Below are 26677 nucleotides of genomic sequence, written 5' to 3' on the forward strand. Positions count from 1 at the left end.
AGTCATCACTACTCTTAGAAATACAATGATTCGGTTAAGACCAGGGAACACAAATTCATTCTGTTTGAAAGAGTCACCTTTTAGGAAAAAAGGAGAAGGTGTGAGTTAGAGAACTAAAGCAATTGTATAACAGAATAGGAAGGGGAACTATCCACTCTCGCTGATATTAGAAATAATGTTTGGCAAAATATTAGAAACTTATCTTTCATGGGCTTTTATTTAAGAACTTTGTAAGATTTCTTAAACCTTGTAATTTGACCATTTCTTAAACCTTGTAAGTTAAACATTGTGTTCTTTTTTTGGTACATTATCATCTCACTTATTTCTGGCTTCCTTTTACTTTATTTTTTTTAAGTATTTACTTGTTTATTTTTAGGGAGAGCAGAAGGGAGGGGAGAAAGAGAGGGAGAGAAACATGGGTGTGCAAGAGAAACGTCAGTATAGTAATATTGATGGCACACCCCCAGCCGGGGACCTGGCTCACAACCCAGGCATGTGCCCTGACTAGGAATAGAACTGGTGACCTTTCCGTTTGTGGGATAATGCCCAACCCACTGAGCCACACCATTCAGGACCTTTTTACTTCTTTTGATGAGGGTGTCTTCAATGAGATATCCTATCATCCTCAAGCATCCTGTCCTATCTTTAAAAGAGTCTTGAAATTTGTCTTGAAATCAGTCTTGAAATTTGTTTTTTACTGGTTTACCAGAGTATATATATGGCTTTGGAGATGTAGAACATAACCATGTCACAAGAAACTGATAATGTAAAGCAGAAATCAGAATGTCATATTTTTCATTTATAAGAGCAATGTATACATACTGCTTTAATGACCAATTTTATAAATCTTGATTCTGTTTATTAAAAAGAACTTTGTTAAAAAATAAATAACCAAAACAAAAGAAAGTCCATTTAGGATATCGTTGTACTTGTCTAGTTACTTTTAGGCAACCCTAATCTTTCTAACTCAGAAGTAACCTACAAAGCTTGGAAGCACAGAAAAAGCAAATAAGCTACACATCTATGTTTCCTTTTTAGGCACCAGAATATTTGGTTTATTATTACACGGTGTATATGATTCTCTGGTTTTTTTCCTAGACAGTCTTCAGCGTTGTCTTAAGTTTAATGAGTATTGAAACTGTTAGGGTATGGACAGCAGGTAAGGGTGGAAGAAGGAGACCCATCTTGAAAAATGAAGGAAAGAGGTGACAGTTGAGGCCAGAGGCAGTAACAAAGAGGTATAGTTATACTTAATTACAGATATATAAACACTTTCCCATGTTTCTTCTGTATAGTATTTAAGAGTGATAACTAGCGTCTGGAGCAGCATAACTCCTAACTAGTTCTTGTATTTATACAACACAGTGCCAAAAATTTCTGCTTGTATTATTTGATCAAATATTTAGCTATTTTATTTGTAAATTATCTTTTTGATTCTTTTTTGTCTTAATCTGCTGATTGGATAAATTTGTTATAAAATGATATTTTATGCTTTGTTGTACTTAATAAAGTAATTTTGTTCTAGGGTAGTTCAGAATTCATAATGCAAAAATCATGGTTCCTTAATAGAATCAGAAGTCATTATTTTTGAGCAAATCTCCATTAAAGAAACATAATAGGGGAGGTTGAGATTGTTCATTCGACTGATTACTGTGATTTGGGTTGTACTGTTTACATTATTTTTTGTGATTGCAAGTATTCATATAGTCATGATTGTGAAAATCAGTTAAGAATGGGTAAATACTTTAAACTCCTAATCTTTGTAGCTAAGATGGTTTATTTTGAGAAATGGATTTTAAGAATATCAGTACTTTGACCTCTTGAGATTATTAATACTAAGTCAATAGATGACATATACTTACATATTCTTACTTTAGAGTTTTAGGCCTGTAAAAACAGTTGAGGAATGTATCCTCTTTATGTCTCTCCAATTACATCAGTTTCTTTAAGTACAATTATGAATTTATTTGGCTGTATCAGAATTTTGCAAGTTGAGTATTTTTTCATATAATACTGGATTCTCTTGTTATCTAAAAAGTGATTTATATTTCATTTACATTTTGTTTTGTCAGTAATATATTCTGAGTATAAGAAAGTAATATATACTAAGTGTAACAAAGTGTGTTATTTAGTTTATAAGTTGAGCACAAAGCTGATATTTATCTAGGTCCGTGATCTGTTTACAGGTTATGGTATATTTCTGTCATTCAAGTTAGTCATGTTTATTCATTTTTGAGTCATTATTTCCAACAATAAGTAGTACTTTCAAGGCCTCAATATCTGCCCAAAGATAAAATTAATATTTAATGTCCTTTGTGCTCAAAAAGTCTCTGATTTTTTTTTCTTCATTTTCACCCAAGGATGTTTTTCATTATTTTTAAAGAGAGGGGCAGGGAGTCAGAGAGAGAGAGAGAGAAGAACAATGTGAGAAACATTGATTGGTTCCCTACTGTATGTGCCCAGACCAGGGATCGTACATGCCCCAAATGGGGCTCGAACCTGCAACCTGTGTGTGTGTCCTGACCAGGAATTGAACCCAGGACCTTTTGGTCTATGGGACAACGAACGCTCCAACCAACTGAGCTACACTGGCCAGGGCAAAAAAAGTCTGATTTTTATCATACCTAAATTTAGAGGAAGCCATGTCTTTGCATGCATTGATATTTCATTATCAAAACATTGCTAATTCTCTCCTTTTTGACTGGTGGAGAATTTTAGTTTAAGTCAACAGTGTGCCAGTATATAACCTAAGATCAGAGATGTATAAAATACTCTCCCTTCAAAGAATTTATAGTCTAGTAAACAGTATCTTAGTAAATAATATTTGAGAGGTTTTGCCTTTAGAATGATTTTTGTTTTGCCAAAGTTGTCTCTTTGCATCCTAGGGCATTAACATGTTCAGTTCTTTATTTACCTACCCCTGCTGTATAGTTCTAAAGCTGAACATCTAATCATAAGCCCGTCTTTCATATGTATTTATATTTTGCTTCCAGGGGTCAATCTAATTATATTTACAGGTGGCTTCATCATTTGCACTATTTTTTCTTACCTTACTCTATTCCATCTTTTTATTATTGAATAATTTTTTATTTTGAAAAAGACTATTGCTCTGCCATAGTGTTTTATTATTACTATTCAATGTTTATTAAATAAACTTTATTATTAACCTTACTTTGGTTTTCTTCATATGTTTATATACCAGAGACTAAAATAAGGATTTACAATGAAATGCAAAGGTATTACTATATATTGGCCTAAGGATGTTTTTTGATTAATATTTTGATGAATGGCTACATTTTTTATGTTTTTAACATTAATACTTAGATATATTTTGTTAAATGAGCTGATTTCATATGTACTTCTGTGTATCAATCTTTTGTCTGATTTTGATTGAATAGGTATTTTATACAAACAAATGGTCTTCATAGTTATTTATATATTTCAGATTGCTAAGAAGCCTCGAACACCAACCTCTGGTCCTGTAATCACGAAGCTGATCTTTGCAAAACCAATTAATAGTAAAGCAGTTACAGGACAGACAACTCAAGTATCACCACCAGTCATTGCAGGTTATATTTCTTTATAGTTTATTGAGCTGTATATTTACCCTATAGTTTAAGCTATATATTCAGGTTTAAGAAAAGGCTATTCCTCTCTTTGAAATGTATTAGTGAAACAAGTATAGCTTATTATAGACCAAACTCATTAATAAGAAATGTTACATTTATTAAATGTGTGCTTCAGGCAAAATGCCTTGTCTCAAAATCAGTCCATTACTGTAGTTTCCTTAGTTTTGGGTAGAATTTTACTGTGAAAGTAGTACAAAGTCCTAAACTCTAATAATAGTAGGTAATGTAGTATTTGTTAGGTGCTTCTCACTATTCTTAGCTCTTTACATATAGTGACTTCTCTAATCCTCTGGCAATTCTGTGAGGTAGGCACTAATACCAGCCCCTCTCTGCCAGTGTGGAAATTGAGGTACTCATCTAATAAACGGCCAAGCTGCAATTTGAACACAGGCAGTGTGTCTCTAAAGCACATGTGCTAAGTCTAATAGTTTTACATTAATACACGTGAGAGTATGGTATTTCCTGGTTTCTCTTTGAATTCTTGGTTTCAGTATTTTAATATGCTCATTTTGTTATCTAAATTTAGGGTTTTTTAAATTTTTTAAATTGATTTTAGGGAGAATAAGAAAGAGAGAGAGAAAAACATCAATTTGTTGTTCCACTCACACATTCATTGGTTGATTCATGTATGTGCCCTGACTGGGGATCAAACCCACAACCCTAGTATATCAGGACAGTGCTCCAAACAACTGAGTTATCGGGTCAGGGCTATATGCGGTTTTCTATGAATAGCAAATTGTCACAATGGTATAATTACTAAAGTGATAACAGAATTTTAGCTGTTTTTACCACCAAATTCCTTTAGTGTGACCCAGTTCTCTAAAGTTTTTATCATCACCCAATAACTGTAAGACCCCAGAAATTTTAATTTAGTATTTCATTCTCTTTATTCTATATTATCAGCCTTTGTACTCCCAATCTGGCAATTCTTTGACTTTGAAATCTCAGATCTGTTAACCTTCTCACTTTCTCATTGGTAATTACTCTCTTCCTGTCCTTACACTCTTCCTCACTAAACATGGAGTCCATAGCCCATTATTATCACTTCCTTGTAAACACTATTGATTATCTTTTTTCTATTTCTATAATAGGTTGGTTAAGTCCATCTCTTTTCTTACACCTTGCCTGGCAAGCAGCTCAGTATTTCTAAAGAAATATCATGTAGCTGTGGTGACTGGTCTTTAATTCATAGTTAAATTGTACTCTTTCCACCAGTCTAGAGCTCATTTTTTCCATTGTGCTATAAGGAAGCACTTCTGGGTGATATACTTTGACTAGAGAATTTCATATGCTAATTACCCATTGCTATGTATATATTTTTTAAAAATTTTATTTATTGATTTGAGAGAGAGAGACGCATCAGTATGTTTTCTACTTATTGATGCATTCATTGGTTGATTCTTTATGTGTCCTGACCAGGGATGGAGCCTGCATCCTTGGTGTATAGGGACGATGCTACAGATTGAGCTACCCAACCAAGGCTTCAGTGTGTATTCTCGATTAATGTGCTTCAAATGTTAACTAACTATGGGTGGGGGAGGCAGTATATATTAAAACCACCCACCACTGTCTTTGGTAAATTTATAGACAGTATAACAGTAGGCAACTCTGAAGTCAATGGTATGATTTGCCATTTTTATGAGGTTTGGAATTGTATGTGTAGGGAAACTTCTCATTTTAGCAAATCAGAGAAGGCAGGAAAAGATTGTGGTTTAAGGACTGTGTTGGGTGAATGAATGTTCTTTTTCTCTTGGGTCCTCAGTACAGATTTTGTGATTGCTATAGGAAACTGGTATCTTGAGGATACCAGTTTGTGGGAGACAGGTATAGCCCCAGAGGAAAAGATTGGGAAAGAGTTGGGATTTGGAGGTGGTTTCAGAAGCAGGCTTCAGTTGGCTTGAAAGTGAGCAAGGTTTGGATGTGTTGAGGAAAAGGGGGCTGGCTGTTAGTCACCTGGGAGGTTTTGAGTAGGTGGAAAGAGTTAACCAAGAGGAATGTCTCAGTGCAATGCTCTTTACTGGTTTTGAGTTTGAAACAGAGTCCCTTAAAATTTTTTAATTATGTGGGGAAATTGTATGCTAAAACAGTTGCAGTGTTTGCCAAAGTGTCTGAATGCATTTTTGGTTAATGTCCAGATTTCCTCTCTTTACAATTGACTCTAATAGATGTCATTGCTGGGTCTTTGGGTCATTTATAATGTGTTGCACACTAATCATAACTTCACCTTTTTTTTAAAGAAAATATTTATTTTTAGAGAGGGGGAGAGTGAAGGACAAAGAGAAGGAGAAAAACAGCAATGTTGCACTTGTGTACCTCCCTACTGGGGACCTGGCCTGCACCCCAGGCATGTGCCCTGACTGGGAACCGACCCTTTCCTTTACAGGCCAGCACTCAATCCACTGAGCCACTAGCCAGGGCTGCTTCACCTTTTAATTACAGAATTATTAGCCCTACCAAAATGTGTAAGCTTCTATAAAATTTCACTAGAATTGTTGCCATTAAGTTCAGTTTGGAGGGATAATTTTTACTGTTAACCAGTGCTTTATAGCCTTTTAAATTCGTGTGAACCAAATCTTAGACCACCAAAGTAGCTCTCCTGTTGAATTCTTATCACAGGAGGGTCCATCATCTATATTGCAGCTAATGATCTTTCAAAGTACATTTAGATTATCTCTTAATGACATTTGGTATTTTCATTGAAGATGGATTTCTTTTCTCTTTTTGCTTCTTAGTCAAGATAAAGTTGTATATAAATGATTTTTCTAAAATGGAAATCTGATTTTGTCATAACCTTGCTTAAAATTTTCTCAGCTGTATTCATTTCTGGGCTTCATGTCATTAGGATTAAGTTCAAAAGCTAGTGCTTTCCTAGCATTAAAAACATTTATTATCTATACATACCTTCTTCACTTTACCTCCCATCAGCTCCAGACCTACTGATTTAACTTATTTTAAGCGATTAACAAACGGACCATGTTTTCTCAGAGCTTAGGATCTTGGCACTGTTTCTTTTCCCTGAAATGCCTTTCTTTGCTAACTCCTCCATTTTATATTTGAATTACCTCTTTCTGTCTTGAAAGGTTTTTACCCCTAGGTTTAGTTAGGTTCCCTTCTTACCATCTCCTATGTATTTTTATAAAACTTAATTATACCCACCAAATACTTAACTTTAATTAGAATTCATTAAATTTCACACTGGTTTTTAAGTTTTCTTTTATTCACACTGTATTGCAATACTGTCTTTCTTGTGTGCCCACTAAACTCATTGTTTCTCTTAATGGTAATTTTTTTGTTTTGTTTCCCATCTACTTTTTAAAATTGTGATAAAATATATGCAGGGTCTGGCACAAATAATGCCCTTTTTATTTCAAAATCATAAGAATGTCATTCTGTAACATAGTATCATACTCAAAACACACCATCCGACTATAGATGAAGTGCTCAAATTACAACTATAAATTATTACACCCATGTTATTGCCTTAACAACCACACTCGAGGCGTTACTTCTGCAGAACCCTATATAGCATAAAGCTGACCATTCTAATCATTTTTAAGTGGATAATCCAGTGGCATTAAATATGTTCACATTGTTGTGTAACCAGCACCACTCTCCATCTCCAGAGCTTTTTTCATGTTGCAAAACTGAATCTGAATGCCCATTAAATAATAATTCCCTATTCCCTCCTCTAGCCCCAGCAGAGGCTTTGTCTCTGTCACTTGACCTTTGTCCTTTTATGACTTAGCTGATTTCCTCATGGTCCATCTATGTGATCGCATGTGTGTATATAGCACATTGATGGCAGTTGTTTAATCTTTATCTTTCCAATACCTGGCACAGTTTCTGGCACATACATATGTTTCAGTGAATGTCTTGTTGAGTGAAGGTATATTTCATGGAAGTAGTGTAGTGGATGGAAGGAGCTATTGAGAGACTTGTTTGTTAGCCCTTCATGGCTCTTCATTTGATCTTCTCTTTGATCTTGGGTAAATACACTATCTGTTCATTTCATTTATTTCTGTAAGATGCTAATACCAACCACTGCACAAGACTTTTGAGATGGTTAAGTGAGACACAGAGGTCCTTGTTATGAACTCCCAAAGTACAAAGTTGCCTCAGTGGAGCAAACTTCATTAATGTGAAAATATTCACTAATGAATTAATCTCTTATAGAATTAGTCCCTACTCGGGTATGCTAGCTCCCAGCCCCAAACTGCCTCATCCGTAGCTTTCTGGAATATGTTTCTTGCTTCAGGTGGAGACCACCTGACAGTAGAATGTAAATGCCTTGCAAATTGATTTCACAATGAAACTGTATAACTTACATACTTGCTTGAATTTGTCTACAGAGCTAAGGATAAAAAGAGATTTGGATGTTAGATAATCAGAAGTGCTATCTAGATGAAAAATAAGTAGGCCCCTCTGTGGATTTGATTATCCAGCATCTGCTTGAAACATTTTTCAGTGAATAGAAAGTTAATTGTGTTGAAACAGTCATTTCTTTTTTTTAAGTATATTTGATTATGCTGTTATAGTTTTTATTCTCCCCTTTATCTCCTTCTCTCCAGCATTCCCACTCCTTCATTCATGTCCATGGGTTGTACATACAAGGTCTATGGCTTCTCCTTTTTCTAAACTATTCTTAACTTCCCACATCTATTTTATATCTACCATTTATGCTACTTAATCCCTGTACCGTTTCCCCCATTCTCCTCCCTTCCCTCCCCACTGATAACCCTCCATGCGATCTCCATTTCTATCATTCTCTTCCTGTTCTAGTTGTTCGCTTAGTTTGTTTTTGTTATTTTAGGTTCAGTTGATAGTTGTGAGTTTGTTGTCATTTTACTCTTCATAGTTGTGATGATCATTTTCTTAGGTAAGTCTCTTTAACATTTCATATAATAAGAGCTTGGTAATGACGAACTCCTTTAATTTGACCTTATCTGGGAAGCACTTTATCTGCCCTTCGATTCTAAATGATAGCTTTACTGGATAGAGTAATCTTGGATATAGGTCCTTGCCTTTCATGACTTGTAATGCTTCTTTCCAGCCCCTTCTTGCCTGCAAGGTCTCTGTTGCAAAATCAGCTGACAGTCTGATGGGCACCCTTTTGTAGTTAACTGTCTCCTTTTCTCTCGCTGCTTTTAAGATTCTCGCCTTATCTTTAATCTTGGGTAATTTAATTATGATGTGCCTTGGTTCCTTCCTCCTTGGGTCCAACTTCTTTGAGATTCTCTGAGCTTCCTGGACTTCCATGTCTATTTCCTTTGCCAGATTGGGGAAGTTCTGTTTCATTATGTTTTCCAGTAAGTTTTCAATTCCTTGCTCGTCCTCTTCTGGCACCCCTATGATTTGGATGATGGAACATTTCAAGTTGTCCCAGAGGTTCCTCAGCCTCTCCTCATTTTTTTGAATTCTTGTTTCATCATTCTGTTCTGGTTGGATGTTTATTTCTTCCTTTTGTTCCAAATCGTTGATAGGAGTCCTGGTTTCCTTCCTGTCACTGTTGGTTCCCTGAATATTTTGCTTTATTTCACTTTGCATATCCTTCACTTCTTCCTCTGTTTTGCATCCCTACTCAGCCATTTCTTTGAGCATACCTGTGTTTTGAACTCTGCATCTGATAGGTTGGGTATCTCCTTGTCGCCTAGTTCTTTCTCTAGAGTTTTGATCTGTGCTTTCATTTGGGCCATGTTTCTTTGTCTTGGCACATGTATTACATTGTAGGGGGCAGAGCCTTAGGTATTTGCTAGGGTGTGGTAACCCACATCACTGTGTTGTGGCTCTGTATGTGGGGGAGGGGTCAGACAGGGAACAATGCTGCTTCCTTGGCTCTGGGCTGGCTTTCAGTCACTTCCCCCACTACCTACAAGCAAACTGAGTCCTTCTAGTGCTGATTCCTGGGTCAGTGGGGTTGTATACATTCTAGGACCCTGTTGGCCCCTGCAACAGACAGTCCTGTGAGACTGACAGTTTCTCTTGCCACCGCAACCCCCCATAGATTTTTACCACCAGAGGTTTTGAGGTTTTATTTCCCTGTCCTGGAACCCTGGGTTGCTCAGTCTGTCTTGCTTCCCAGTTGTTCCTCCCAGTTTATCTGCATGCAAATGTGGGACTGCCTGGTCTGCCAGCCACAGCCTTGCCTGCCCAGTATGCCAGCCATCACCTTGCCATGCATCATTTCTGGCCCAGCTGCCTGTCTCTGCCTCTCCTACCTGTCTGGATGAATGTTTCTTCTTGGCTCGTTGGTGGTTGGACTTCCATACAGTTTGATTTTTCTGGCAGTTCTGGTTATTTTTTGTTTTTTTATTGGTTGTTATCCTTTTGGTTGTGTAAGGAAGCAAAGTATATTTATTTACCTATGCTTCCATCTTGGCTAGAAGTGAAACAGTCACTTCTAACAAAAATGTCTAATTTTTTCTTAGTGCTTAACTGAACGTTTTTTTATTTCTATGCATTAATGCTATGCACCTGATTGTTCTAATCCTTCAACTTGATAGCCTGGAACAGTCAGGATAATCTTGGCTTTACTGCCACAACAAAGAATTTCTCTCTAAATTCAGAAGTTTTTTAAAAATCCCCCAGTGTTTTTAAATCATACTTAATGATTATCTCCCTGTCCATTCTGGATTAGAAGGAGGTTGTTCTCATGAGTCTCTCAAGTTCTCAGGTTGACAAAGGAGCCATCATCTCAGATGTGGCATAGAGAAAGAGCTTTGTAAAGCCTGCCATAGGCGTTAAATATTCTGGCACAGAAATGACACACCTCACTTCTATCCATAATTTGTTGGCTAGAACTAGTCAACCATCAAAAGTGGGGAGGATTAGGAAGTACAGTTCTACCAAGTGCCCAGAATGGGAGAGAACCAGAATACTTGGTGAATGGCACTAATGGCTATCACAGTCTTTGAAGAATTTGGAGGTGTATCACCTTTTTCTTCCTTTCTTGCCTAGGATTAAAATTACTGATATTTCAACTCATTGTGATACAATTTCTAATTCTCTAAATCATCCAGACATACTATGGTTTTTCTGCATTGTTCCTGAAGGTTATTGTCCAGAAGAGTACAGTGTTTCTTTATTCTTGTTGGGAACTGTCCAGGAAAAACATTTTTTTTTTGTCCTTTTGTCAGTATTAAACCAAATAGTGTTCAAGTTAGTCCCATAACTATATGTTTTATAGATGTGTTTTAACTGTATCCTGTGGCATAAGTTCAAATAGTAAGACAGCTATGGTAATACAGTGAAAACAGAGATTGAAGTTTTAAGACTGAAAGTCCTAACTTTCAGGAGCTGTTACATAAGGCATGTTGCTTCCTTATCCTGAGACTGTTTTCTATGGATTTAACAAGATTGATGAGAATGTTACCAGAAGTGTTTTCTTGGGCTTTATTTAAAGTGATATAAGTTACTAAGTGTTACTAGGAAATACTTTTGTTTCTTTCTATTTATGTTCATCATAATTCATCAGGGACTCATTTGAGTGTTTACGTTCATATGTAGATACATATAAAATAGTAAACATACTCCAGCCCTTGTGAGTGTAGATCATCATCACGTACATTATTATTGTTGTTATTATTTTAAAGTCAAACTGATCTGCTGCCTCTCATTTGCAGGTAGGGTTCTTTCACAGTCTACTCCCGGGACTCCATCAAAGACCATAACAATATCTGAAAGTGGTGTTATTGGATCATCTTTAAATTCTACAACACAGACACCAAATAAAATAGCCATCTCACCTTTGAAATCGCCAAATAAGGTAAAGAAATTAACCATATGTGCCAGGTATTGTGGTTAATGCCTTTATTTTCTTACTAGTCACTTAAGGTACTGAATATATTCCCAGATGACTGAATAGACGTTCAGTGAATACTAGATTGATTTAGTAATCAAGGGTATATGACATCAAAAACTTACTCTAAAACACATAGTAACCTAGTGATCATTTCACATGCTAAGATGGTTTTCACGGCCCATATGAATATGAGCACAACAAAACTTTTGAATTAGGTATATTATGTATTTAGTTCTTCTTCAGTTAATATTTGTTGAAGATTACTCTTTGTGTAAGTCATGTGCATATATAGTGAGTATATAAATCTAAAATGTTAAATGTAACTCTTTTTGATAAATACTCTGTGTTCTGCTAGGTTGTCCTGGATTTTAGGGAGATCTGAACTTTTGCTGGGTAACAGTATAAAGAAATTGACATCAAATGCTGGTAGTCATATCATTAGAGTTTTTAAGGTGGCAGAGTACCTACCATTTTACTCTTAGGTTAAGTAAGAAGTCTTAGCTCACTTTCTTAAAACATACAGATGTCATTATACCAGCATAACATTTTGAAAAAGGTATGTTTTAAAGGACACACTCAGTTGGAAACCCAAGTATCATTATTCTGTAAGGTATCACCCTTATGATGCCAGAAACATACTGCCCTTTGTACTTGCCTTTTCCCTTAATTTGTTACTGTTCACAAATAGAATAGACATTTGCCTTACATTAAAAAACATCAGGCTGTTGGTCTCTGTTATAATGAGACCTGAATATAATATATAAATATGTCTCTTACAATTTGTTAAAATAGGATTCTACCTGCATAATAATATAGATAATTATTTACTTAAATGAAATGAATTCAACAAATACTTGAGTGCTTATATATATTATGCATGGTGATAGGTGCTGGGGCTAAAAGCATAAATCAGATAAGTTTTTAATTTCAAGTAGTTCAATAGGAAAGTTAGATTAAACGCTAAGAATTGCCATGCAGAATCATTAATGTTCACAGGCAGATTAATGAGCTTTGCTTTGTGTGTCAGAAAAGGTCTACATAAGGGAGGCTATTCTTGAAAGATATTAACTTTAGAGGTGGTTTGGGTCTTAACTGTAGATGAGCAGAGGAGGATTTCTGGATTGAGGTAATACAAAAAGTCTACAAGTGTGTCCCTTTCAGGAAGCCAAGTTACTTTGGGAGTATGAGAGCTGAGGGTACTAAAATTAATGGAAAGTCTAATTATCTTCAGAGGAGTATTGTTTTTAAAGACTTTCTGTTTCTTCCTGTTACTGCTAGGACAGTAGGTCTCATCCTTGTCTGCACATTGGAATCACCTAGGGAGCTTTAATACCATTGCCTGGTTTTTATCCTCAGAGACTCTGTTTAAATTTTTTTTAATTGATTGATTTTAGAGACAGAGGAGAGAGAAACATGTATTTGTTGTTCCACTTATTTATTGCATTCCTTGATTGATTCTTGTATGTGCCCTGACCAGGGGTTGAACCTACAACCCTGGTGTATCAGGGACAACGCTCTAACCAACTGACCTATGGGAGATTCCATATTTTTAAAAATATTTTATTTATTTATTTCTAGAGAAAGGGGAAAGGAAGAAGAAAGAGAGGGAGAGAAATAATCAGTGTATAGTTGTCTCTCATGTGGCACCCACTGGGGACCCAGCCCACAACCCAGGCATGTGCCCTGAGTGGGAATTGAACCAGCAACCCTTTGGTTCACAGCCTGTGCTCAATCCACTGAGCTACACCAGCCAGGGCCTTTTTAAAAAAAAACTAATTTTAGAGAGGAAGCAAAGGAGAGAGAGAAGAAAAACATCAATTTGTTCCATCTAACCAGGGATCAAAACTGCAACTTTTATGTATCAGGACTTTGTGTGCTCTAATCAACTGAGCTACTTGTCCAGGGCCAGAGACTCTGTTTTAATTGGTCCAGAGTTTGGCCTGGAATCAGAATTTTTGAAAGCTCTCTAAGTAATCCTAAACCACCGCCCTAGGATAATATGAGGTTTGCATTTTTAAAGAGATGACTGCGGTGACATTATGAAAGATAGTTTGGAGAGAGGCAAGCCTGGATTCTGAGAGAGACCAGTTAATGTTAGCCATTCTGAACCTTGACTGCACTTGTGAAGCACCTGGGGACCTCTTGAAACAACTAATGCTGGGGGGCTACCTGGACCCCATTTAAATCAGAGTCTCTAGGCTGAGGCCTAGAATTAGATTTAATATTTAAAAATTCTAAGGTATAGGCCAGGTTAGAGAATCACCAAATGAGATTATTGTAGTATCACTGGTATGAGCCAAATTAGTAGCCACAGGGCTAGGGAAGAAGAGATGTTTTGGAAGAAGTTTAAGACACAATGACTGGACATCAGGGTCTTAGGAAAGGGATGAATTGATTTGAGTCCCGGTTTCCTTCCCTTCACTGATCATTCCCTGTGTATTTTTCTTTATTTCACTTTGCATAGCCTTCACTTCATGTAATTTGCGACCATACTCAGCCATTTCTGTAAGCATCCTGATTACCAGTGTTTTGAACTTTGCATATGATAGGTTGGCTGTCTCTGCATTGCTTGGTTCTATTTTAAAGTTTTGATCTATTCTTTCATTTGGCCCATATTTTTTTGTCTCCACTTACCTGTTATGTAGTAAAGGGTGGAGCCTTAGGTATTGCCAGGTGGGGCAACCCATGTACCTGCGTTGTGGGGTAGGGATCTCGGAGGAAGCAGTTTGCTCATCTCTTGACAGGCTTTCAGTCACTTCTCCCACTACCCACAAGCAAATTGGGCCCTTCTGGTGCCGATTCCTGGGTTGGTGGGTTTATGTACATTTTAGGACCATTTGGGTCTCCCCATTGTATTCTCCTGTGAGGCTGGCAGTTTCTCCCATGGCTGCAACCTCCACAGGTTTTTACAGTCAGAGGGTTTGAGGCTTTGTTTCCCCATGCTGGAACCCTGGGTTGTGCAGTTTGTCTCACTCTCCAGTTGTTCTTCTCAGTTTATCCATGCGCAAATATGGAACTGCCCTGTCCACCAGCCGCCACCTCACCCACCGCAGTCCTCCAGCCACCAACTTGCCTCCAGTCCTCTCTGCCCAGGCTGCCCACTTCAACCTTCCTACCTGTCTGGATGAATGTTTCTTCTTTAAATCCTTGGTTTTCGGACTTCCATACAGTTTGGTTTTCTGGCAGTTCTGTTTTTTTTATTTTGTTTTGTTTATAAATTTGTAGTTGTTTTTATTTTGGTTGTGTGAGGAGGCACAGTGTATCTACCTACACCTCCATTTTGGCTGGAAGTCCAGTTCTTTTCTTAGTTGTATGGAGTTTGCTAGTGGGCCCATTGAAGGACTTTTTCATCTCTGGTAATTGTACTTTATTTCTAGCATTTACATGTGACTTCTTCTTAAAGCTTCTGTCTCATTGCAGTTCCCCCCTGTTCATTGTATGTTGTGTTCCTTTCCCACTAGGTCTGTTAACATATTAATCCTAGTTATTTTAAAGTCTCTATCCAGTGGTTGCAACATCTAGGCCATTTCTGAGATTGCCTCTCATTTTATTATTGGAATGATTGTCTGGGTTTTTTAAACAATTCTTGCATTTTTAAACTTACACATGTACTGGAGGGTGGAGAAAATACTCTATTAAAGGTAAGTGACGCCCTGGCTGGTGTAGCTCAGTGGATTGAGCACGGGCCTGCGAACCACACGATTGTGGTTCAATTCCCAGTCAGGGCACATGCCTGGGTTGCAGGCCAGTTCCCAGCAGGGGACTCACGAGAGGCAACCATACATTGATATTTCTCTCCCTCTCCCCTTCCCTTCCTCTCTAAAGATAAATAAATAAAATATTTTTAAAAAAAGGTAAGTGACTTAGCACAAAACGTAAAGCTGGGGTATTGATTTACATCAAATCTGATCAGACAAGCTTCAGAAGAGTTGATCTTTTGGATAATTGAGATTCAGGAAAGGTAAAGTCACTTGAGATAGTAAATACACAGTGCAATATACAGATGATACATTATAGAATTGTATACCTAAATCCTATATAATTGTATTAACCCATGTCATTCCAGTGAATTCAATTTAAAAAATTCCTAATCATTAGAGAGGGGACAAAAGAAAAGTAAAGGTCTGCAGACCTTGGATAACTAGATCAAAGAAGCAATGGTTAGAAACCTTGGAACTCCTTTTTTCTCATGAATTTGGTTAGTAAATATTCTTAAAATGTAAGGCCTGGTTAAACTTGTTGTATGATGTTGATGGGTGCTTTTTTCCTCCTTACTGTCTTTTTTTTTTTCCCAGTTGTAGTTTGCCTTCAGCATTATTTTATATTAGTTTCAGGTGTAATTTTCCCCTTAATGTTTTAATGATGGACATGGATACATCTTCAAAATATCCTCCTCTTCACTTTTGAGAGTTATACAAGTTATCCTGGACATCCTTGAATTCACCTCACTCTTCTTGCCAGTTTTGCTTTTCTGTCTAGGGAAATGGTTTTTTTTTGTTTGGGGTTTTTTTTGTATTTTTTTTCTGCCAGCGGGGTGTGGGGGTGCTATTTGGCAAACACATTTTCTTGTCTGCCCTATCTGTGCTAAGTAATTGAACCATCTTGCAGCCATTCAGAATGTAGAATGTACTTGATTCCAATGTGAGGAATTTTGAAGCATAAGCAATGTATATGTGGTTTAAGAAAAGTTTCTTACTTTTCTAATTTCTATAACTTCTTGAACTTTTCCTGCTTCTGGGTCTTCTTAGCTTGGATAGAATTCTATTTTGCTTCTATAATTGAATTCTAGATTTAACATTCTATTGTAGTTACTTTATCATTTATTTGTCCATCTCTCCATTAAACATCTTATTTTTAAAATGCATTTCAAAGAAAGTTGCACATGTTCAATATACTTCTTCCCAATTATTTCATCTAGTATACCGTTAACTAGATAGAATTCACTATTTGTTCAAGGGTTTTTTTTCTTTTGAGGTAAAATTACATATACTGAAATATCCAAATGTTAAAGATACCATTGAATGAGTTCAGATGAAATTCAGACATCTGTGCAATCCAAAACTCTGTTAAGATAAAGCACATCATCTTGGCAGGAAGTTAACATTTTTTTTCCTATTTCTGAATGCATCAGGATAAACAAAGCACCTATCGTTTGATAGGTTTTGGTCATAGGCCTTTTTGATATATATCTTTGAAATTGAAAAATGAGTGATTACAAATTATTAAAAATACTTTCCTCTATAGTTCAGATAGGTTCTAATTTTTAAAAAATATATTTTCTTGATTTTGCTATTACAGCTGTCTCATTTTTCTCTCTTTGACCCCCTCCACCCAGTAAGCCCCTTCCCTCCTGCAGTCCCCCTTAGTTCATATCCATGGGTCATGCATATAAGTTCTTTGGTTTCTCCATTGCCTATACTATTCTCAACACTACCCTATTTTGTACCTACCAATTATGCTTCTTATTCCCTGTACCTTATCCCTGATTCTCCTCCCAGCTGATAACCCTCCAAATGATCTCCTGTCTATGATTCTGTTCTGTTCTGGTTGTTTGCTTAGTTTGGTTTTTTAGATTCAGTTGTTGATAGTTGTGAATTTGTGATCGTTTTGATGTTCATAGTTTTGAACTTCTTTTTCTTAGAAAGGTCCCTTTAACATTTCACATAATAAGGGCTTGATGGTGATGAACTCCTTTAGCTTTACCTTATCTGGGAAGCACTTTATCTGTCCTTCCATTCTAAATGAGAGCTTTGCTGGAATAGAGTAATTTTGGATGTAGGTCCTTGCTTTTCATCACTTTGAGTACTTCTTGTCAGTCCCTTCTTGCCTGCAGAGTTTCTTTTGAGAAGTCAGCTGACAGTCTTATGGGAACTCCTTGTAGGTAACTGTCTTCTTTTCTCTTGCTGCTTTTAAGATTCTGTGTTTATCTTTAACCTTTGGCATTTTAATTATGATGCTTCTTGGTGCATTCCTTCTTGGGTCCAACTTATTTGGGATTCTCTGTGCTTCCTGGACTTGTATGTCTATTTCCTTTGCCAGATTGGGGAAGTTTTCCTTTATTATTTTTTCAAATAAGTTTTCAATTTCTTGCTCTTCCTCTTCTCCTTCTGCCATCTCTATAATTTGGATGTTGGCACTTTTGGAGATGTCCCAGAGTTGTCTTATACTCTCCTCATTTTTTTAAATTCTTTTTTCTTCATTCTGTTCTGGTTGAATTTTTGTTTCTTCCTTATGTTCCAATAGTTGATTTGTTTCTTCTGTTTCTGAAACTGTTGGTTCCTTGTGTGGGGGGGGTGTTAATTTCACTTAGTGTAGCCTTCATTTCTTCCCTTATGGTTTTGCTATATTTGATGAGTTCCCAGAGCATCCTGATCAGTAGTGTTTTGAACTCTGCATCTGGTATGTTGGTTATTTCCATTTTGTTTAGTTCTTTTTCTAGGTTTTTTGTTGTTGTTGTTGTTCTTTCGTTTGGGCCATATTTCTTTGTCTCCTCAGTTTGGCAGCCTCCCTGTGTCTGCTTCTGTGTATTAGGTAGAGCTGCTATGACTCCCTGTTTCAGTGCACCTGTTAAATTGTGTGAGGCTGAGCCTTCAGTGTTTGCCAGGGTAGGGCAACCTGCTTCACTGCTTTGTGGTTGTTTTGGGGGGTAGAGGTGGTCAGAGAGGGTACAGTGCTGCTGCCTTACTGCTGTAGGCTTGGTGCTCGTCCAGTTTCCAGTCCCTTCACCCACTTCCTATATGCAACCGGTTCTCCTCTAGCTGTTGCCCTGATGATGGTTCCCCGAGTGGTTGGGTTTGTTTACAGTCCAGGGCCGTACAGGCCCTTTAAACAGACTCTCCTGAGAAATCAGCAGTTTCTTCTGCTGCCCTAAGCCCCACTTGTTTTTTCAGCCAGAAGTTGTAAGGCTTTATTTTCCTGGTGCTGGCACCCTGGGCTGTGTGGTTTGCTGGGATTGCTCACATCCAAGGTATCTCACTCGATTTTTATCCACCACACAGGAATGTGGGATTGTCCATTCCCCAGGTCTCTGCTGCCTTGTCCCCAAGCTGCCTTTTTTGCACCAACACCACTTCCTCCCCACCCCGGCTCCCCATCTCTGCCCCACCTACCCATCAGGATGAATATGGCTTCTTTAAATCCTTGGTTGTTAGACTTCCACACAGTTTGATTTTCTGGCAGTTCTGGGTGTTTTTAGTTTTGAAGCTAGTCGTGATCCTTCTTGTGGTTGTATAAGGAGATGAAGCATGTCTGCCTATGGCTTTATCTTGACTGGAAGCCCTTTAGGTTCTCATTGTTTCTTTCTACTAAATTGAAGAAGGACTTAAGTGAGTTTCAGATCATTATAAATAATTTTCAATGGTAGAATATAGTATGATTTTTGGTATAAAATTCAGAAGGAATTCAAGGTATTAATGTATATTATTACAGTTAATATATTTCTATTAATATGTGTGTATTTGTGAAAGTGTTTTTGACATTTATATTTCTTTAAAAAATAGAAAGAGAATTGTGCTAAAACTAATTTTAGCAATATTAAGATTCACCTATGGATATAGGAAGCTATGGATATAGATTTGCCTATGGATATTCACCTTATGCATCTTACTGGAAGATGCATTACCAAAAAAATTTGTATTATAATTGTAATTTGTAATAGTTATATTGCTTTAAGTGTATGCAATAATTGTATTAACTCAATCCAGATGGAATTATTTAACATTTAGAACTATACATAAGGGTAATAGGAAATAATATTTTTAAAATTTCAGTTTATGTATAATTATAATAAAAGAAAAGCATAAAAAGTTATACTGAAATATACAGGTTTTCAGAGGAAAAGGGATAATAAAAATGTCTGAACACTAAAGAATGGTTTCTTGTATTTAAAAACGTATAATAGATACCACTGAGTATTAGATCATTATGTTGACTTGATTTGATTACATAGAATACATTTCAGAAAATGATATGACAGTTTATTTTAAAATGCTAATATTGCTCTGCCTAGTGTGGCTCAGTTGGTCAGAGCATCATCCCATACACTGAAAGGTTCCGGGTTCAGTTCCCAGTCAGGGCATATAGGTTGGGGGTTTGATCTCTGAACAGGGTACGTACGAGAGGCAACTGATTGAATTCCTCTCTCTGTCTCTCTCTCTCTCACTCGCTCACTCTCTAACTCTCTAAAAGCAGTGAAAAAAAATGCCCTTGGGTGAGGATAAAAAATAATAATAAAATAAAATGCTAATATTTATAATAGGCTAGAAATACATAAAAACTGAATGATGTTATCAATCTCCCTGAGGGTTATCTTCCTCCCAGTCAGCTGGAATGGAGAAAAGCACATGTGGGAAGTTTTTAGGGGACAGACCTGAAAGGGCACATTGCATCTATTCATTTCACTAGCTAAAACTCTAGTCACATAGCCTCCTTACCTCACTGCAGGGGAAGCCAGGGAGTAGAATCTGGCAATGTGTCTATGAAGCAGCAAAGAATTGATATTTTGGTTATTAGCAGCAATCAGACTGTATCATTATATAGCATTATAGTGCTATTTTAACACAGGTAATTGGCATTAGGGAGGTAGGAAACTGGAAACTTGAATAAAATGGTTTCCTGTAATAAAGAGATACTCTTTCATTCTGTGTTTATCAGTGTCTATCAATATTTACTGAGTTCTGTGTGTGCCCCATGCTGAAGCTTTGGGAACTACAAAAGAGCTTACAGTGGTTGGGCATACAGAATTGAATGAAGTAGGCCAATAATGAATAATAATGAAACTGGTGCTAAGTTGTGTGGTAATATAATGTAGTAAGGTGATATGAAACTAAAGAGAAAGAGGTAAGTCCTGGCATCCCTTCATTCACCAATCAGCAAATACTTACTGAATGCCTACTATGGGATGGGGTTGTACTTTTGGGGAGAACAATTAAAAATAGACAAATGGAACCAAAGTCTGGAAGTGTAGAAGGGAGTGCGACAAATGAATCAAATAATTAAACATGTAAAATTGCAAAAGCAAGAAAAGATGTGATGGCACAAGATTGTATGTAAGAGGGATTCAGCCACAATTGGGCTAGCATCCTTGAGCTAAAGTTTTGGGTAGATCTGAATTAGAGTGGATGTCAGCCACAAGATTAAAAGGACTAGAGGTAAAATAGATGTACACATGGGAAAGTAAAATAGCTACTCTGATTGGAATTAATAATATTTTAGAGGGAGTGGAGAACACATAAAGACAGGGTTATATTATGATAATTTTCAAAACAAAGCAAATTTAGGCTTAAATGTGTCATTAAATGGAGACTCATGGAATGTTTCTGAGGCAACAGGAATGTGATAAAAGTAGGAAACTGAAGTTTACAAAAAAGGTGGTATTTGTATGGTGGATTCAAGTCAGGTGAGGATGAATCATGAAGCTGATTTTGAATTCGTTTTGCAAATATCCAGGCAGGAAATGATATGAGTAATGACAGTATCAAAAAGCTGAGAGAACACTTTTGGCACACAGTTTTAGAAGGTGATAGCTTTTGCTGTGAAGCTCTTACATATTTGGGTTGGCAGTAGTCATGGTGGTAATGAGTACAATTTGAAGGGAAGGGAATCTGTTTTCTTAATAAACTTTGACATGGATTGTTGGATGAATTGGAGGTGAGGTAACTCGAGGTAGCAGTCTCCATTGATTTTGTTACCTGAATTGTTATTTAGTATATAGCTCTTTATACCAGTACCCATCAGCCAGGATAAACAAGCAGAAGGAATAAATAGTTGAGACTATAATCTATATTCTATGTTAGTATATTGATTTTGTTTTATGCTTTTATCACTGTGTTGATTGAATACCTGTGGGGTTCTGTTGTCATGTTATTAAAAAACTTTTTACTAGAGAAATTAAAAATATATAAAGTTAAAATAGTACAATTAACTCCATGTACCCTTCTTCCAACTTTAGAATTATCAACTTACTTTATTCTCATCTATAACCTTCTTTGTACTTCAGCCTCCTTTTCTTTTAAAGTAAATCATGTCATTGTATCTTTGTGTATAGAGGTTGGTGCAAAAGTAGGTTTACTGTTATGAGTACTTGAAACAGTTTATTCTTTTATTGTTTATCAATTATTGTATTATTTTCCATATGAACAATTGTAAACCTATTTGCCAAACCTTTTATAATAGATATGGACACTTTTTTTTTAACTTACCCATATTTCTTTAATGCCTTTAAATACCTACTTAATTCACATTTCATCTTTTTTGTTTTCACACTATGTTTGGATTGGGAATTGAGATAAGTTTATGAATGATTGATATTTTTCTTATTTTCTTCATCTTCCTTTTTTCCTTCTACCATTTCTCCTTTCAAAAACAAAATTGTGTTATTTATATCCTATAAATTATTCAAAATGTTGTATAGTGTCTTCATGTAAGAATCTTGAGTTTTTTGAGCTATTCTTAGACAAGTTTTATTTACTTCAGTATTTTAAACTATCCATTTTTAAAATAATTATTTGATTTTAATATTATTTATTTTATTTAAAAGTTTTTTATTACAAATTAAGTACAAGAACAGAAAACTTTATTTTTATTTTTTCCAACTTCATGAAATGGTTAAATTAATACTAGCATCTATATCATTTTAATTCTGACTGATTTCCATAACTCATTTTGTAAGGCAGATACCTGTAACCGTTTTTAAGTATATAGTTTACTACTATTAAGTGCTTTCATATTGTTTTGCAATCATCTCCATCATCCAATCTCCACAACTCCTTCCATATTGGAAAGCTGCAACTCTGTACTCATTACATATTCAGCCTTTGGCAACAACCAGTATACTTTCTCTCTCTAAGTACCTCATATTAGTGGAATCATACAGTACTTACTCTTTTGTGACTGGCTTATTTCACTTGGCATAATGTCCTCAGGTTTCACAGCAGTGTATAGCATATGTTAGAATTTTCTTCCTTTTTAAGGCTGAATAATTCCATTGTATGTATATTCATCTGTCTGGATACTTGAGTTGCTTCCACATTTTAGCTTGTGAATAATGCTGCTATAAAAAATACCTCTAGGAGACATTGCTTTCAATAATTCTGAGTGTATACCCAGAGTTGGAATTTCTGGATCATGTAATAATGCTCTGTTTAATATTTGGAGTAATTACCATACAGTTTTCCACAAATGGCTATACCATTTTATATTCCACCAACAATGCACAAGGGTTCCAATATCTCCATATCCTCACTAACAATTTTCTACAGTAGCTATTCTTATGGGTATGAGGTGGTATCTCACTGCAGTTTTGATTTACATTTCCCTAATTATTAGTGATGTTTGTGTATCTTTTCATGTGTTTATTGGCCATTGTTATCTGTCTACTTTGGAGAAATACCTATTCAAGTTCTTTGCCCATTTTTTAATTGATTTGAGTTTTAGAAGCTCTCTATACCTATGTGTTCTGGATGATAATTCCTCATCGGATAATATAATTTGCAAGTACTTTCTTCCATTCTTTGAGCTGGTGTTTTACTCAGTGGACAGTGTCTTTTGAGGCACAAAATTTTATAGTTTTCATGAAATCTAATTTTACAATTTTTTTAATTGCCTGTGCCTTTGCTGTCATATCCAAGAAATAATTCCCAAATTCAATGTCATGGAACTTCACCCTTTTGAGTTAACTTTTATATTTCATGTTAGGAAAGGGTTTAACTTCATTCTTTTGCATGTGGATTCCCAGTTTTCCCATCACCATTTGTTAAAAAGACTCTCTTTTCCATGGTAAATGGTCTTGGCACCTATGGTTTTTTTGTTGTTGTTGAATTTTTAAAAATTGATTTTAGAGAAACATCAGTTTGTTGTTCCACTTATTAATGCATTTGTTGGTTGATTCTTGTATGTGCCCTGACCAGAGGTTGAACCTGAAACCTTGGAGTATTAGGACAACACTCCAGCCAACTGAGCTACTAGGCCAGAGCGGCACTTATGTTGAAAATCATCTGAACATATATGCACAGGTTTATTTCTGGACTTTTCTAATCCTTTCGTATATGTGTCTGGCTTTATGCCACTGTTGGTTTCATTTTTCAGTAAATCTTTGATCTATTGGGAATTGTAACAAGGATTAGGTTATTAGGGATCCAGCTGTTTTTCTTCAGATTAAATGGCTAATCTGTATAATTTATTGAACTAGCTCATCACTTTCTGTTGATTTGAGATGGCAGCTTTCGTCATGAACTATTCTTGACTAAGAGGGACCCCACCAAAACCTGGAATTTGTTTATAAAAAATTGTATGTTCTTACATGTTTAAACTTCAGTCACCTTCAAAGCACTTTCCATGTGATATAATACATCTATGAGACATTTTTTTCCACTGCTTGTAAGAGTTTTTGAAATCGTCAGTTTTGAAGCCTTTTAGTGCTTTTACCATTTTTTGTTTTACCTCTTCCACATTGGCAAAATGTGTCCCTTTGGGGTCTTTTTTCTTGTAAGGAAACAAATTAAAAAATCACTCAGGTCAAGATTGGGTGAATAGGGAGGGTAGGGCATGGAGGTCATGCTGTTTTGAATAAAAACCTGCAGAACACTCAGTGCGATATGGGCAGGTGAGCTTGTAAATCCCCCATCATGACATGGGCAAACACTTTGGAAGAGTCATCAGCTTAATACTGGAGCTGAACACAGCCTCTCACAACAATGCCACTGGTACAGATGGGTTCCTAGAACACTCACCTAGTGGGAGAAACCTGTATTACAAGGGGCCTGCCGTCCAGAAGATAATTCTGGTTTTTGGGTCCCTCCACCTTCTATATGATTTCTTTTATCTACTCCTTTGTTCTTTAGCACTCTGTTCCTAGGCCAATCCCATACTATTTTATTTACCCTATCTTTGTAATATGTTTTAATCCTTAGTATGATCAGTTTCCGATTTTTATAAGGCTTATACCTTATAAAGCAAATTGTCTAATTTTGTCGGAGAGGGTCATTTGACCATTTCTTTAAATGCTTCTGTCTAGTACATCATAATATAAATTATTCACCTTTGCCACTATAATTCATAACTATGAATAAAATATATTGGGTTAATATCCATGAAAAAATAGCAAATGACTGCTATAACACAAGAACCCCAAACTGGGGAGCTGCATAAGTGTTTGTGATATTCCTTAAAAAAATTTTTTTTAAACCCACCTTGTGGACTAGCAGATGTGGACATGCCATTTATTGCTCATATTACAGGGGAGTATACCAATGGTGGCAGGTTGGTGCAAGATAGACCGTACCCCACTGGGTCCGAGGCTGTTTTAAGGGGTCCCAGACTAAGGAGGCATGTGTCCTGCTTGTGACTCCAAATTACATTACCTCAGTGTAAAGAAAAGGTCACGAAGTAGTCACAGGATCGGAAGCCACTCTCAAAAGGGGATAAAGAGAAAGTTACAATCCATTACCAAAACAATACACATTCCTTCTTGGGGGGGAGGGGCTTGATCAGCCTTCAGTCATGGGTGGGGGGAAAAGGACCATGTCCATTGACCCCCAAAATGCCTTAAATCTATTTAATAATATTTTACTAGCCAGTAAATCTGTGCTGAAAGTTCTGGTATCCATCTCTGTTTGTCACTGTCATTAGTCATATAATACATATAACATTTATCTCTTTATTTTCACTTGTCTTTTCTGGCTTGAAAGCATTTTATAGCTTGCAGATTTGCTTCTTTGTAGGCTTATTTATTTTATTTATCTTTAAAAGGGAAGGGAAGGAGAGAGGGAGAGAAACATCAATGTATGGTTGCCTCTTGTGTGTCCCCTGCTGGGACCTGGCCTGCAACCCAGGCATGTGCCTCAACTGGGCATCGAACCTTAATCCTCTGGTACACAGGCCCATGCTCAATCCACTGAGCCACACCAGCCAGGGCTATATTTTAATTTTTAAAAAAGCAAGCTTTTTCCTCATAATTTTGTCATAAAATTATGCCAAAATTAGCTGCCAGTTATATAGATTTAAAATTGAGTCTTAAGTCATATTCTAGGTAGAAATGCATGCATATGAATTGCTACCTTAAGAGATTTCACACATCAGACTTTTATGGTTCTAGTTGTTTAGGATTGTTATTTCTGTTTTATTGTTTATTATAACTTCTGTGAAAAAGTATTTCCTGTAAGGTGTCTTTACATGAATAAATGCTATCTACCCTTCTCTTAGCATTCAGATATTATAAATATCTGGATTTTTAATATCTCCAGAAAAGAGAGAAAATTTCTCCAGAAAATGCTGTTGTTTTTATAAATAAGTGTGAGGAATACCATGTACCACATCCTTGTAGGAAATTATAATGCTCGTTAGTATATTAAAGGCTTTAAGAGGTTCTACAACAAAGGTCTTTGTTTAACTTTCTTTACTGTAGAATTTTACCAATTGGTTTGATAAAAGTCGGCCATTTCATATAATATCTAATCCTGCAAAGCTACTGTTCTGTGAAACAAACACACTGTAGTAAATACTACCGAACCAGCATTGAGGAAACTGTTATTCTCATTTTGAAGTAGATTAAACAAATGCTGTCTTTCTTTTTAGGATATTATTTATTTTCAGGGAAAGTGGAAGGGAGAAAGATTAGGAGAGAAACATCAACATGTGAGAGAAACCTGGGGACCTGGCCCGCAACCCAGGCATGTTCCCTGACTGGGAATTGAACGAGTGACCTTTGGTTTGCAGGCCAGTGCTTAATCCACTGAGCCACACCAGCCAGGGCCAGATGCTGTCTTTAAAAAAATTTATTATTAAATGTATTGGGGTGACATTGGATAATAAAATTACATAAGTTGCAGGTGTACAATTCTATAATACATCATCTATATACTATATTGTGTATTCACAACTCCAAGTCAAGTCTCCTTCCATTACCATCTATCTTCCCCTTACCCTCTTCTACCTCCCCCACCCCCTCTTGCTCTTAATCACCAACAGCATAATTTGAATTTCATTTAGTGGTAACGTTCTCCCCTATACAATTAGAGAAGCAAAGGTATAAAGATGCATTAGGTTGCTTGCCAGAATACGTACAAGACTGAGACAAACTGCAACCAAAGCCCATATGTCTAAATAATGATTTATAAATTGTGTCTACAAATAGACCAAATTGCAAATTGTACAAAAGGGGGGGAAAGTAAGCACATTAATATGGAACCCTACAAATTCAGTGTTTTTGGATATTGGCTGAAACATCTATATATGTGTCTCCAAAATCGCCAGA

The 26677-nt window shown here is 36.3% G+C and overlaps 1 protein-coding gene across 6 annotated transcripts in view; it reads left to right on the forward strand.

Annotated features, from left to right (window-relative positions):
• LIN54 (lin-54 DREAM MuvB core complex component) overlaps nt 1–26677 on the forward strand; it is a 69276-nt gene that overhangs the window by 18497 nt on the left and 24102 nt on the right. For all 6 annotated transcript variants that reach the window (XM_037035614.1, XM_037035617.1, XM_037035615.1 and 3 more), the window contains exons 3-4: nt 3446–3569; nt 11249–11391. In XM_037035614.1, coding sequence (XP_036891509.1) covers nt 3446–3569; nt 11249–11391 — 267 coding nt within the window. The remainder of the gene's footprint in view (nt 1–3445; nt 3570–11248; nt 11392–26677) is intronic.

Source organism: Sturnira hondurensis, unplaced genomic scaffold, assembly GCF_014824575.4.
Source record: "Sturnira hondurensis isolate 20B ecotype Veracruz unplaced genomic scaffold, ASM1482457v3 Scaffold0022542, whole genome shotgun sequence".
In the NCBI taxonomy this organism is placed as follows: domain Eukaryota; kingdom Metazoa; phylum Chordata; class Mammalia; order Chiroptera; family Phyllostomidae; genus Sturnira; species Sturnira hondurensis.